Source organism: Heloderma suspectum, chromosome 4 (assembly GCF_057233095.1).
Source record: "Heloderma suspectum isolate Gila_16-S chromosome 4, 16-S_ref, whole genome shotgun sequence".
Taxonomy (NCBI): Eukaryota; Metazoa; Chordata; class Lepidosauria; order Squamata; family Helodermatidae; genus Heloderma; species Heloderma suspectum.
Window position 1 is genome coordinate 230,032,870 of NC_139461.1, and position 12,370 is coordinate 230,045,239.

Consider the following 12,370-nt stretch of genomic DNA (forward strand, 5'->3'; position numbering starts at 1 on the left):
TGGTGTACTTTATCATAGCTCACATATATAACTCCAACCTTGTACCGTACAATCACAAAGTAATGTATAACATATGGGTTGAGCCATAAGTAGGATATGAGTCAACCAGCACACAACTGCTTCATCACATGGTTCCACTTACCACAGATTCTCAGCATACCAGTTTGGTCATCTGAACTAGCCTTTATTGACTAACCTCCTGTCTTAGAATTGTAAAAAAAATAAATAAATCCAAAAACGTGCTTTCAGATATTAAGGGCACAATCCTGTGCATGTTTAGACAGAAAAATGTCCTACAACTCCCAGCATTCCCCAGCCAGCCATCCTGGCTGGGGAATGCTGGGCATTGTAGGATTTTTTTCCTGTTTAAACATGCATAGAATTACGCCCTAAAAGACTGGTTCAAGCTCAGCCTATCAAGGCAGAGTTTATGGATCAATATGAGAACGAATGGAATAATATGAATGTATTGCCAGGTTATGGATATTTGGGAGGTGACCATAATGAATTTTCAGCAAAACTTGCCTAGAGAAGGTTATGGCAGCACCCTTTATTGACTGAGGTAGAACTATTTCCATGCATCACAGAGCTGGCCCAGCAAAACCCTGGACTGGACTGCTTTGGGGGAAACCAGTGCTGTGAGAAAGTATGCAAAGCATCACTTGAAGTCCTTGCTAAAAGAAAACTTCTTTGCCTGTTTTATGCAGCAAATGAAATAAAGTTCTTTGCTACCAAAACTCAGTTGTTCAATGTAATTGAGATCTCTTTGGGATGGAATGTTCTTTCTATAGCCAGCGCTCCAATGATATTAATCTTGTTAGCTTGCAAGATTGATGCTGTCTCTGCTGAAATACGGAAGAGGGTTCAATTAGAGTCACTGCATTCCCTCCTCAGCAGTACACTGTAATATGATTTCTTCCCCACTGTCTGCCTCTGTCCTTGACAGGATGCACTGTAGCGTCCTCACAGCATGGAAGGCCAGCCTGTTCTCCATTTCTAGTGCTCACTGAACCTCAAGATTTTTTTGGAAATGCCATAATATCTGGGAAGCGAGATTATTTGAAGGAAGGACTTCTCTGTAGAGCAAGCTAGCTCACTGAAGTACTGAGATCCAAAACACAAAGCAAGTGGAGGGTATTTTTAAAAAAATAATAGATTTTATCCTTGAATGTCACTTACATTTTCTTCTGGAATTGGTGGTGTGCAGAGGCTCACAACAACAATGACAGCAGCTGTGAGTACACATAGGATGATGGCGAAGTATAAATAGTGCACATCTTTCAACACAGCTGGCCTTTGGTCTTCCTCACCACAGGGGGGCGCCATGTAGACAAACTCCATAACCATCCGAATGAAACCGACTACTAGCCCAAAGATCAGGCCCCAGAAAGCTCCCTAGGAAGAAAACAGGGAGAGACCTGGTGAAATACCAGCTTGTTTACAAATTTTATTATTATAATGTCCCAGTTTGAAACTGAACATGATCCAAGATATTCTTTGTGTTTGTGTGTGTGTTTGTGTGGGCTTAAAGCATGTCTTGTTTATAACTGAATATATTTTTTACCACATTTACATTTTTACAAGTATTCCTCCATGAGAGCCACTGTTGCCTAATTAATAGATTGTCATACCTAGTCCCAGGAAGCCTTCAAATCTCAAGTCTCACCCTAACTCTCTATGTTTTGTTCGTTAGACATACTCCTTGACCTATAGGTGTTTGGCTACTCCAACTCTCTGCCCACGGGCCAATGTACGTACCTTTTAAAAATTAAAGTAGTGCTATCAGAGCAGCTTTTCTGTCAGTTCATCTTACAGCACTTGTTTAATGTTTAAAGGCCCACAAACCACATTAGCAGTGCTAGTCACATGGGTCTTGAATGCAAAATTGTGGTCCCCAATTCCAGCCAGGGAGAAATTTCATGATAGGGACTCATATGGTTGCAAGCCTTTAAATGTTACAGTAGAGCAATGGGAACCTATAGAAAATGGTTCCCAATGGTGCTACTATAACATTTCCAAGCCAGCATAGTCAAAGGGTGTCAAACCACTTTCAGCCTGAGAGCTGAATTCAATTTTGGAGAAGCCCTCATGGCCTGCTGCATTCCACTGATTTTTGTTGTTCAGTCGTTCAGTCGTGTCCGACTCTTCGTGACCCCATGGACCATAGCATGCCAGGGCTTCCTGTCCTGCGCTCTCTCCCGGAGCGTGCTCAAGTTCCACTGATGGGCAGGGCCAAAAATACAAAAAACGTATACCCCCAAGCAGAAAACACCCCAGCATATATTAGCTTAAAGCTCTTACTGCCAGCAACTAACCTTTAGAAGAAGCATTTCAATCTTTTAGAATGGGGAAAACGGCAATAGCTGGGAATCCACCAAACCATAAAGGGAAGGGGGTGTGGCCAACTGAGGAACCCTGGATTGGAACCCCTGGGGGATTAAATTTGGCCCACTGGCTGGAGATTCAACAAACCTAGCATAGACGAATGAGTGTACTGATACCCTGTTCCAGTGCAAGAGAGTTCGAAAGAATGGCTTTCAGGTCAGGATGAGAACTTGGGACAGGACAGGGCATGCAGTATCGAGGCATGAACTCAGGATCAAATGTGACATTCATGTACAGCTCATAGGACTGAAGCTGTAATGATGTATTAAGGCAAGAATGAGAATGGTAAAACAGCATGTGTTGTTAGAATCCAGATCAAAGACTATTCATTTGATCAGACTGAGGTTGGGTTTCTCTGAGACCAGGGTTGGGTAACCTCTCTCAGCCTGAGGGCCACATTCAGTGTTGGAGTAGCTCTCATTCCAGTGTGGGCAGGGCCATGGGCAAAAGTGGTGGGGCCAAAAATAAAAAAGTCCCAGCATATTGTATCTTACAGCTTTTACTGCCACTAACTAAGCTTAGGAGACACATTTCAACCTTTTCAGATGGGGAAAAAAATTGCATAAACACCAGGACACCAACAAACGATCATTGCTTGAGGGCAAGGGGGTGGAGCCAGGGAAGGGGCGGGGCCATCTGGGAAACCATGGAGGGCCAGTTTGGTTCCCCACCTCTGCTCTAGGACTTCCCATGACCTTTAGTTGCATCCAGAAAAATAACAGGCCCAGAACATATCCACAGATCTTCAGTGTTAAGTTAAACTTGTCTCCTCCATACTTGGTAAATTTCCCCAATCAAATAATGCTAGAACTAAGCAAATGAAAAGAACAAATGCAGCTATTGTCCAAGCCATACATAGTAAACAGGCCTAAACAATATTTACTCCAGTGTATGTGTGTACGTACAGACAAGATGGGGGGTTACAATGATGCAACCAGCTTAGCAATGGAATTCTACTGAGCTAGAGATTAAGTGAATGAATGAATTGTGGCAAGCCATGGGTTGCCACAATTGTTGTGGTTGGGAGGGGGGAACCCATGAGGAATGAAGAGATTTAAAAACTTAAGGTTTGCAGGAAATGGAGGTCACCAGGAGAATCTTGGACAAGGAGTTGGAAACTGATGAAATGGCCAAACTTCCTATGTGGTTAGAATACCAGGAAATTACTTTGTATATCTAGCTGTAGCCTAAAATAAGGGGTTCACACTTGCATTTTATTTTACTTGCCATTTGTGGCTTCTTTTCTTTTTTGAGTTTAGTTTCCTCAGCCCTCCCCCCCCCCTTTCTTTCCCCCCTTTCAGCCAGGCATGAATCTTTGTGTACTCAAGGGGCAAAGATCTGAAATGAGCTGGTCAATTTTAGGGTTGTCCCACTGTCAATTAAGATGGCATTTATATTCAAATCCTTCTCTTTTGTACCATGGGCTTGGAGCAGGCACAGCTATGGTTCCCTCGGAAGTAAAGGCGAGGCTGGTAATTATTTCCTTGCACCTTGGAACATCTGGAGTCTGAGTCCTGAGAGAGGAAGGCAAATGGATGCTGGCTTGTGCTGGTTTGGGGAATGGACTCACTTCAACTTGAGGTGTTGAAAGGCTGTGTGAAGCCAGGATATAACACTGTAAGGTGATCAGCCTATTTATGAAGTTTGTCAAAAAGAAACTAGTGAAACATGGCTTGGTTCCTGTGGATAGAACTCCCACATAATTATACAAGGCTCTGTTTTCTTGAAATCTCAAACCAAAGGAGATTTTATGACCAGAAGATTAAAGGTAGTAAAATTCAGCCTCAAAATAAGAATTACTTTCTGAGCAGTGGGAAAAAATAAGTGCTGGTAATTCTTTATAAAGTTCCTTCCTCCCCCTCACCCCCCGCCAACCTCCACTTCCTGTGTCTTATCAGTACTTTCAGTTAAACCCGTAATCAAAGTCCTAAGAATGTTTTTAAAGAGATGCTGTACTCTAATGGGACTAAATTCCATAGTTGCTGCATTCAAGAGAAGTCCGTCAATATAATCGTAATGAATGGTCTTGTCTGTCCTTAAAAACTATGAAGCGATGACATTTGGGAGATACTATTATTCATACGAACCTCCTCATTGATTCTGTACTTACTGGCTCATTGATCCTCTTGCAGAAGATTGCTAGGATGAAGAGTGCAGTGATGGGTGGCGCTAGGTAACTGGTTATTGACTGAATGTAGTCAAAGAGCTGACCGCTGTTCGCTGTCTGGATGATGGGGATCCAGAGGATGCTAATGGCAACGAGAATAAGGACAAACACCCTGGGAGAGGAGAACAAAGGGCGTTATTTCTGCACAACTTGAAAAATCTTAACTTTTTACGTTTTCAGTGAACCCATGGAGGAAAAAAAATCATTGTACAACTTGGTAGAAAGGGCTTTGAGGAAACCTAGCAAGTATTTTTTGTTAGACTTCAGACAGAGACTACATTTCATTGACCAAAAGGAGGATAAGAGAAGGATCATGTTAGACATGCTGTAAACATGCCATTGCTGAAACTTGTTGGACAATTCACATCCCACAGATATGCGACATCTGCTGCCACTATGGCTCTCTTCACACCTGAGTTTTTTAGCAGGATCATTCTTCTTTAATCATTAGTTTTCACGGGAGCTTTAGAGGATGCTGCTGCTCTCCTGCTGCTATCTCACAACTTTCCTTCCCTCTTCCCAGGTTATCTGAGAACAGGGAAAACCCGGCACTTTCTGTGCTTGCAACTGAAATCATCATTTCCCCCCTGTGTATTTTCTCTCTAGCATTTTGTCCCGCTTCGTGTGGGTGTGTGCTAGAAGGCATTGCTGGGCGGTGTTGAATATCATTGTCATGACAACAGATTGGTGGGAATGAGGGCAGGTCACTGACTGCCTCTGGTGACCGTGTCTGCCTCTCTGCCATTCCACTATGGGCTCCGAGATCCCCTTGAACACAGCAATGCTTACTTCTGAGTAAACCCATTGGCTGTAAGGCTTTCCTTTCCTGGGGGTAAATGCCATTGAATTTTGTGTGGCTTGCTTCTGAGTAGGCATGCATAGGAGTGCATTGTAAGTCTACTTAGAGTAGCAATCTTAAGGTCTCTCATCCGCTTCAGTGCGTGTACTTGGAACTGCCCCCTCCCATTGACTTCACTGACTGCTTCTTCCCCCTTTTGCTCACCAGATTGATGGGCTTTTTTCCTCCCAGGGTGGATGGGGGAGTCTCCTTTCTCAGCCACGCAGGGGAAAGCCTTGACAGTTAGGATTTCAATAGGTATTAAAAATGCCTTTTCTCCTCCCCTGAATAAATTCATCATGCAGAGCTTGGAATGGTAATTTTTAATGGTTTCCTTTTGGGGTGTGGAGTTGTTTTAGATAAGGCAGTAATGCTGAGGTGGTTTCCATGGTACTCCCTCCCACCTAGCCAGCCACTATCTCTCCTCCTAGCTCACCCTGCAGGGTCATTGGGAAGCCAGAATAAGGGAGAAGAGCAACAACAGTGTGGCGGAGTGGGTGGGGAAGCAAGCTGGGTCTAATGAAGAAGGTGTCCCCTGTGAAGCAATTGCCAGGGGGTGGTGGTGGTGCTACTGCTGCTGCTGCTAGGGATTCCTTGCTGCACTGACTGTATACAAGTCCGTTTGTGGATTTCTTACTTGGGAACCCAGAAATCGGCATACCCTTCAAACTCAGTAGTGCAAGCAATATACTGCATTTAATTCCATCACACACTGACATACTTAGCAGAGAAGGACTAGCAGCGCCAGCAGCCTCGGGGTAGCCACCGAGAAGACGCTTTCTGCCTCGGAGGAAGGAGGGGACCAGCTCCCATGGCCCCCTATCCAGACCACTAGAAGGGCTTCAGACTTCCCTCCTGCTGTGGAGGAGTGGAGGGATGGGTGGAGCCATCAATCATGTTACAGGAACCAATGATCGGGGAGGGGAGGGGACATGGAGCCAGCAGCCCCCTTCTGTCCCGATTGTTCTGTGCAGCTCTGCTCAGCCATGAGAAGCTATAGAGCGGAGGGAAGTGCTATGAGCGATGCCTGTATACAGGGCCAGGTGTGAAGAGAGCCTATGAATGTTTACATACAGAAGTCACATTGGCAGCTGTGGTGCAAACCCAGAAAGGGTGATAGCACACATCCAACAGCTCACACTGCAGAAATGCATAGGGAGACAGGAGGACACCAGCTGTGGAGGTCGGCAGTAAGTGCATTCATTTGTCCACCCAAATCTGCTTTGGAAGTGATTTGGATCAGAGACTTGGTGGCTCAATTTGAGCTGCTTCAGCTCTTATCGGAAGCAGGATACACTAGCTAGGAATGGGTTATGCATTACTGTGTAAGGCTTCAAATGACAAAAGCTCCCATTGGCATTTGTAGCATTTCAAGGTCTTGTCACAATTCCTGGATTCTTTGGGTTCCAACAGGACCTGGACAGGAGTGTATACAAGGAAGTCTCAAGAAAGAACACTGAAGCTGAATACATGAAGCCTCTACAGCAGGGGTGGGAAACCTCAGGCCTGGGGGCAAGATCCAGCCCTCCTGGAGTCCTCATCCAGCCCTCTGGGGCTCTCCAGGTGACCCACCCACTTCCCCTGGCCTCACCCCCTTTCCCCAACTGGCCTTTGTGCAGCTCCTCCCGCCCTTCTAAAAGGCTGAAATGCCTCTCCTCAGGTTTACTTACTGGCAGTAAGAGGCTGAAGCTACAATGTCCTGCGTTTGTTGTATTTTTGGCCCCATCCCTTTGGCCCTGCACTTTTGCCTTCAGTGCCACTCACCACCGGAAGCGCTCCCATGAGCGTTTCCAAAAGTGAATTTAGCTCATGGGCTGAAAGAGGTTCCCCACCCTGGCTGTACAGGAGAATTAACTAGGCCAGACCCACCAGATTAGAACATGCCACACTAAGCAGTGTGTAGACTAAGTTATTCTAGAGCAACCCACGGGTACTTCAAATAACTGAATAAAGATGTAAAGGGAAAAAGGACCTTCCAACAATCATGAGTTCCTGCTCGGTGGCCTTCTTACGGAGTCGCTGCCAGATATCGATGGCAAAGAGTGTGCTGCTGCTATTGAAGATAGAGGTGAGAGAGCTCATCAAGGCAGCCATGATCACAGCAATCATCAAACCACGGAGTCCTGAGAAAGGAATGAGGGCAACTTAGTTAACTTTCATCAGCAGACTAGCATGAGCCTAGCCCATTCAGGCCACCTCACCCTCAAAGTGAATGAAATCATCTCACCTACAGGCATGAGTTCTATTACCAGCTTAGGGTAGGCAATGTTTGAACAGCCCACTTTAGCTCCACAGACTTTCTCACAGATTGCTGGGTCTACACAGCCCACATCATCTGTAGCAGTCAATAAAGAAATGCAAGTTTAACTGTAGGAAATGCCAAGGAAGTGGTTGGTGTATATCTTTATGGCAGAATAGGAGTCCAAAGGAGCAGTGCTTTTCAGACTGAGTTTGAGATTCAGCATATGCATTCATTATCCTAAATGTTATGAGATTCTGACAGACAGACAGACAGACAGACTCAAATTACAGATGACTGTTTACCCTGTAATGGCTGCTTATAAATTTACTGTGAGCTGCTTGCAACCACAAGGAGATCTGGTTGTCACTAGGGATGGGTGAGAAATTTGTTTGGTTCATATTTTTATGTGGGATTACCCAATTTACACTTCCTGGACCGAAACACAAAATGTGGTTGCAAAATCATTCATTTCTGAGCTTGCAATGTGGTCTGCAAAAATAATAACAATGTGTGTTTGACAACAGGCACACATTTAAAAAATATGCAAAGGAAAATGCAGACATTTCTAAAATGCACATAAATGTGCTTTAATCAATGGGTGCAAAGAAAAATGTGTACATTTGAAAAATGTCCACAATTTTTAAAAAATGCATACAAAAAAGTATGAATTTTTGGGTGGAGAAAAAAAACTTGCACAGAACCGAGACGGAATACGCTCGGTGGTGGAAAAACAAGAACATTAAGTTCGAGCTTGGCAGATTTACTTACCTTAGTAAATGGGGTATTCAGCAAACTTTACTACATTCCGCCTACCCCCCCACTCCATATGTGGGGTGAACAGAATGTAGTAAAGTTTGCTTCACCACATGGCTGGATGATTCTCCAAGGCTGTTTCATGTTTACAACTGGCCACCTCACCCTAAATGGTCATCTCTAGGCACTTATGGCATTACCACAGCCAGAGGTAGCTTACCTGGGAAGAGAGCTCTGCTAATCATGCCTGGCATAACTATGAAAAACATTGGGAAGATTTTCAAATATCCGCCCAGCACTGATCCACCTTTAGCATGAGAGAGGCTCTTTGCTGAGAGTGACCTTTGCACGATTACCTGAAAGGAGAACCAATTATAAGGCAACTTTGCATGTGTTATTGTTTCATATTTTCTTGGCAAGAGAAAGTGAACCAAGAAGATCAAAGCAATGACAGCTGAATTGTTGAGAAATGGCAGTCACTAAAAACGTACAGCTAGACTAGGTGTTTGTACAGAATTCTCAGAATCTGTGGGATGCAACCTCTTTAAAATTAAGTCAAGATCTCTGCCTAACAAATATGTGAAATATACAAATATAAAAATACCATGTATAACTAGTTCAGTTAAAATATAGCAACTTAATTTAATCTAGGTTTAAACTGAAAATAAGTTTTGCACTTCCAGTCCATAGTTTTATACAATTATTAATGAAATTGAAATGTGGTATACAATTAATGTATAGTTGATTGGTCTGGCTGTAGAGGTGGTTTCTGTTCCTTTCGTACCACATCACATAGGAGAGTTGGAACATTGCTTTCTCCTAATGGTAGGCGTTAACTCTGCCACTGAATTCTTTTTTTCTAATATGGACTTAAAATCTGTGTAGTACAAATTATTCTTATGTGGTGTAAGTACAAGGAAAGGGAAGTATCACATCCTGCTCACATATCTCTACTGAAAAATCCAGTGGGTTTTCAATTCCAGCATAATGTTTTCCATATGTATTACTCAATAGGGACCATTCTTAAAAAACACACACACATGGAAGGGAATGATAAGTCTATGTAAGATTCTGCAAGGAAGACAGGTGACAAAAAACAGAAGATTTACTTTACCTGATCAGTGCACCAGCACCAAAGAGCAAGCACTGAGAGGCCGAATATAAGCCCAGGCCATGGAATATCCCCAGTGACGGGATCCCTCATCATGTGGAAAGCATCTTGCCGTGGCAAGTGACATGTAGTGTTTGGGACAATGACACTGGGTATCGCTGTGCTATACTTCTCTTGCAGCCCTTCATACCACCCAACTTTATCAAAACCTAAAAAAAGAAAGCTATTGTCAACAAACTCCATTCCTTCCTTCCTTTTCTCAGCCATTTATCTTCCCTCCTTTCTCCAGTCATGTTTCTTCAGGCCAAACTAGATGTGACATTTGTCATGTGAATTGGCTCGGCATGGTTGACTTTTCTGTAGCAAATACTGGCACGGGGGAGGGAGTCAGATTGGGGCCATGGTGTGGGGGGAGAGGTGCTTTAAGCCTTTGCTCCCACTGAAGCCCCAACTGGAATCAGTTTCCCACTCATGGCTGCCATTCAGCATGGGAGCCATTTTTGGTGCTGATACAATGGCTTCCTGTTTTAAGGGTGTTTTAGACTTTAAAAAATGTGTTTATTATCTAAAATGTAAACATGAATTATCTGGCAACAATAAAGAGGTAAGCATTACAATAAGAAGTAAACCATATAGGGAGCCTTTTGTTTAAGCCTATAATAACATAATAATATCCTAAAATAATGAATTGATATTTTATTTAATATATTAAAATAGTACTATTTTGTTGGGCTCTGGATACTGTTGGCAATTTTTCTGCATACATTTCTGCATGGATACAATTTCTGTAAGAATTTGTCTGATCTTTCCTGGCCAGATGTTCTGATCTGGTGAATGAGTTTTTCTACAAAGGCACTGTTCCAAACTAGAGGCATTGTTATCATTGTAAGACCCATTTTGTTTGACTGCTCTTGGGAGAACACAAGATTTTATATTCATTTTTGATGTATTGTGTAGAGATGAGATGAGCCAGGGTGGAGAAATATCTAACACTAGCCCATATTCCTCTCCTCATAAGAATTATTTGGTTCTTCCAACAGTACAGATGGAACTGATCCAGCTGAGTTTTGGAATTTCTCCAAGATGCATCCCTCTATCAGCTTAATAAAGTAAACAACACAATTGCTTCTTTTTCTTACCTATAAACATAAGAACCAAAGCTCCAGCCACCATGATCACAGTCTGCAGAGCATCTGTGTATATCACTGCAGTTAAACCACCTGTAGAAAGGATAACAAAGAACGGATGAAATCATCATTGTTTCTAAATTTTGGTGATAGGGGCCTCCTCATTTTGTTCTGAAACTCAGTGTATTTTAGGTGTGTGCATTAGTTTCATAATGACTGAAAAACTGAACCGATCCAGTTCATTTGTTATGAAATGAATGCCAAGAGGCACAAATGGATTTATTTTCATTATCCCATTCTTATCCAAACATCACTCATTTATGGAAGGGGGGTGGTGGTTGCCTTTCATGATAATAGAACAGATCCCAGAATGCCCCAGACATTGCATTATTCAGGAGCATTCTGGTGGCTGCCACAAAAAAAAAAATTATGGTGGTTGCAACTTGGGGCCACCATTTTTTTCACAGCGTTCCCTGATATAATTCAACGCATGGGGCATTTTAGAAAAATAAAGTGGGAGCTAGCAGGGGGCAGCCCCCCAAGCAGACTTCTGTTGCTGCACTTCTATAGGCAGAAAAAAACAAAGTAATACACACAAATGCGCGCGCGTGCGCGCACACCCCCCCCCCACACACACCCAATGAATGTGAGCAAGGAAAGTGAATATGATTCTAAAGAATGAATAATGAAATGAATGTGATTTTAACAAACAAATAACAAAATGAATATAGGTTTAAAAACACAAAATGAATAGAATAACAAAATACCTGCTTCAGCAACCTTTGCACATTTAGGTCCAACTTTGTGAGTCTTGGTCATATGGTTTTGCTTTGTTATTTAACCCAAATCAGCTGCAAGAAGCTGCAACCTGGACCAGAAAGGAGGAGGGTTTTCCCGCCCTCTTTTCCCGTGGGTCATTTTTCTGATCAAAATTGCCCCCTCCGAGCTGATGTTTCGTCCCATGGGGAAAACAATATGGATGCCCATAGGGTAAACAGCATCTTGAAAGGGGCCATTTTTATAAGAAAAATGTCTTGCAGGGAAAGAGACAAACAGCCTCTCTCCTACCCTGAACATCTGGTGCAGATCGCAGCTTACCAGAGCTGTTTTCAGTTAAAAAAAGTAAACCCTCAGGGAAAATATTCACACAACTGAAAATCACATGTAGTTTGATCCTCAAACCAAGCAAAGTTGCTTTGAATACAGAATGGAAAAAAAATGAAGAAATGAAGTTTGCTTCAAATGTTTCTTTCAGCACTACTAGTGGTGTTTTATTTCAAGTCCATCGTGTAGGAGCTTGAGTCATATCCGCAGAAGTCAGTATTCCTGTTGATATCCATGAGCCTAGATTCCCAATACTGCTCAGATAAGTAAAGGAATTCCTTGCTTTTCATACCCATAATTGCACAATTATTTATGCAGCATAGTTACCAGCTATAGTGTAGACAGCTGTCACTGCTAACAAGATCACCGTAGAAAGGTAAAGGTTCCAACCCAGAGAGACTTGGATAAAAAGTGCACCAGAGAAAATATCTGTCTGGAACAAATACAAAACGGGCTTGATATTGTTAGTTGCACTCACTTATTGTCTCTGCAATAAATATTGTAGATAACTGTGCTAAGATTACCTTTGCAAATAATTAAATCAAGCATCAGAAATGCTGGAGTCTTCAGTTACGCATGTGCTCACAAAAGCTACCAGGAATGGCATCAGCACCCTGGCATCCTTGAGCAGCTGCTGATGCCC

The 12,370-nt window shown here is 42.9% G+C and overlaps 1 protein-coding gene across 6 annotated transcripts in view; it reads right to left on the reverse strand.

Moving 5' to 3' along the window:
- SLC5A9 (solute carrier family 5 member 9) overlaps positions 1 to 12,370 on the reverse strand; it is a 50,132-nt gene that overhangs the window by 12,293 nt on the left and 25,469 nt on the right. For 4 of the 6 annotated variants that reach the window (XR_014790559.1, XM_084852555.1, XM_084852556.1 and 1 more), the window contains exons 6-13: positions 12,055 to 12,160; positions 10,636 to 10,716; positions 9,500 to 9,705; positions 8,606 to 8,741; positions 7,618 to 7,725; positions 7,363 to 7,513; positions 4,496 to 4,664; positions 1,180 to 1,395 (exon numbers count right to left, since the gene is read on the reverse strand). Coding sequence is in view for 4 of the 6 variants with exons in the window: in XM_084852555.1 (XP_084708681.1) it covers positions 1,180 to 1,395; positions 4,496 to 4,664; positions 7,363 to 7,513; positions 7,618 to 7,725; positions 8,606 to 8,741; positions 9,500 to 9,705; positions 10,636 to 10,716; positions 12,055 to 12,160 (1,173 nt within the window). In the remaining 2 variants the exon portion in view is untranslated. The remainder of the gene's footprint in view (positions 1 to 1,179; positions 1,396 to 4,495; positions 4,665 to 7,362; positions 7,514 to 7,617; positions 7,726 to 8,605; positions 8,742 to 9,499; positions 9,706 to 10,635; positions 10,717 to 12,054; positions 12,161 to 12,370) is intronic. The other 2 variants (XR_014790560.1, XM_084852559.1) reach the window with 1 other exon arrangement.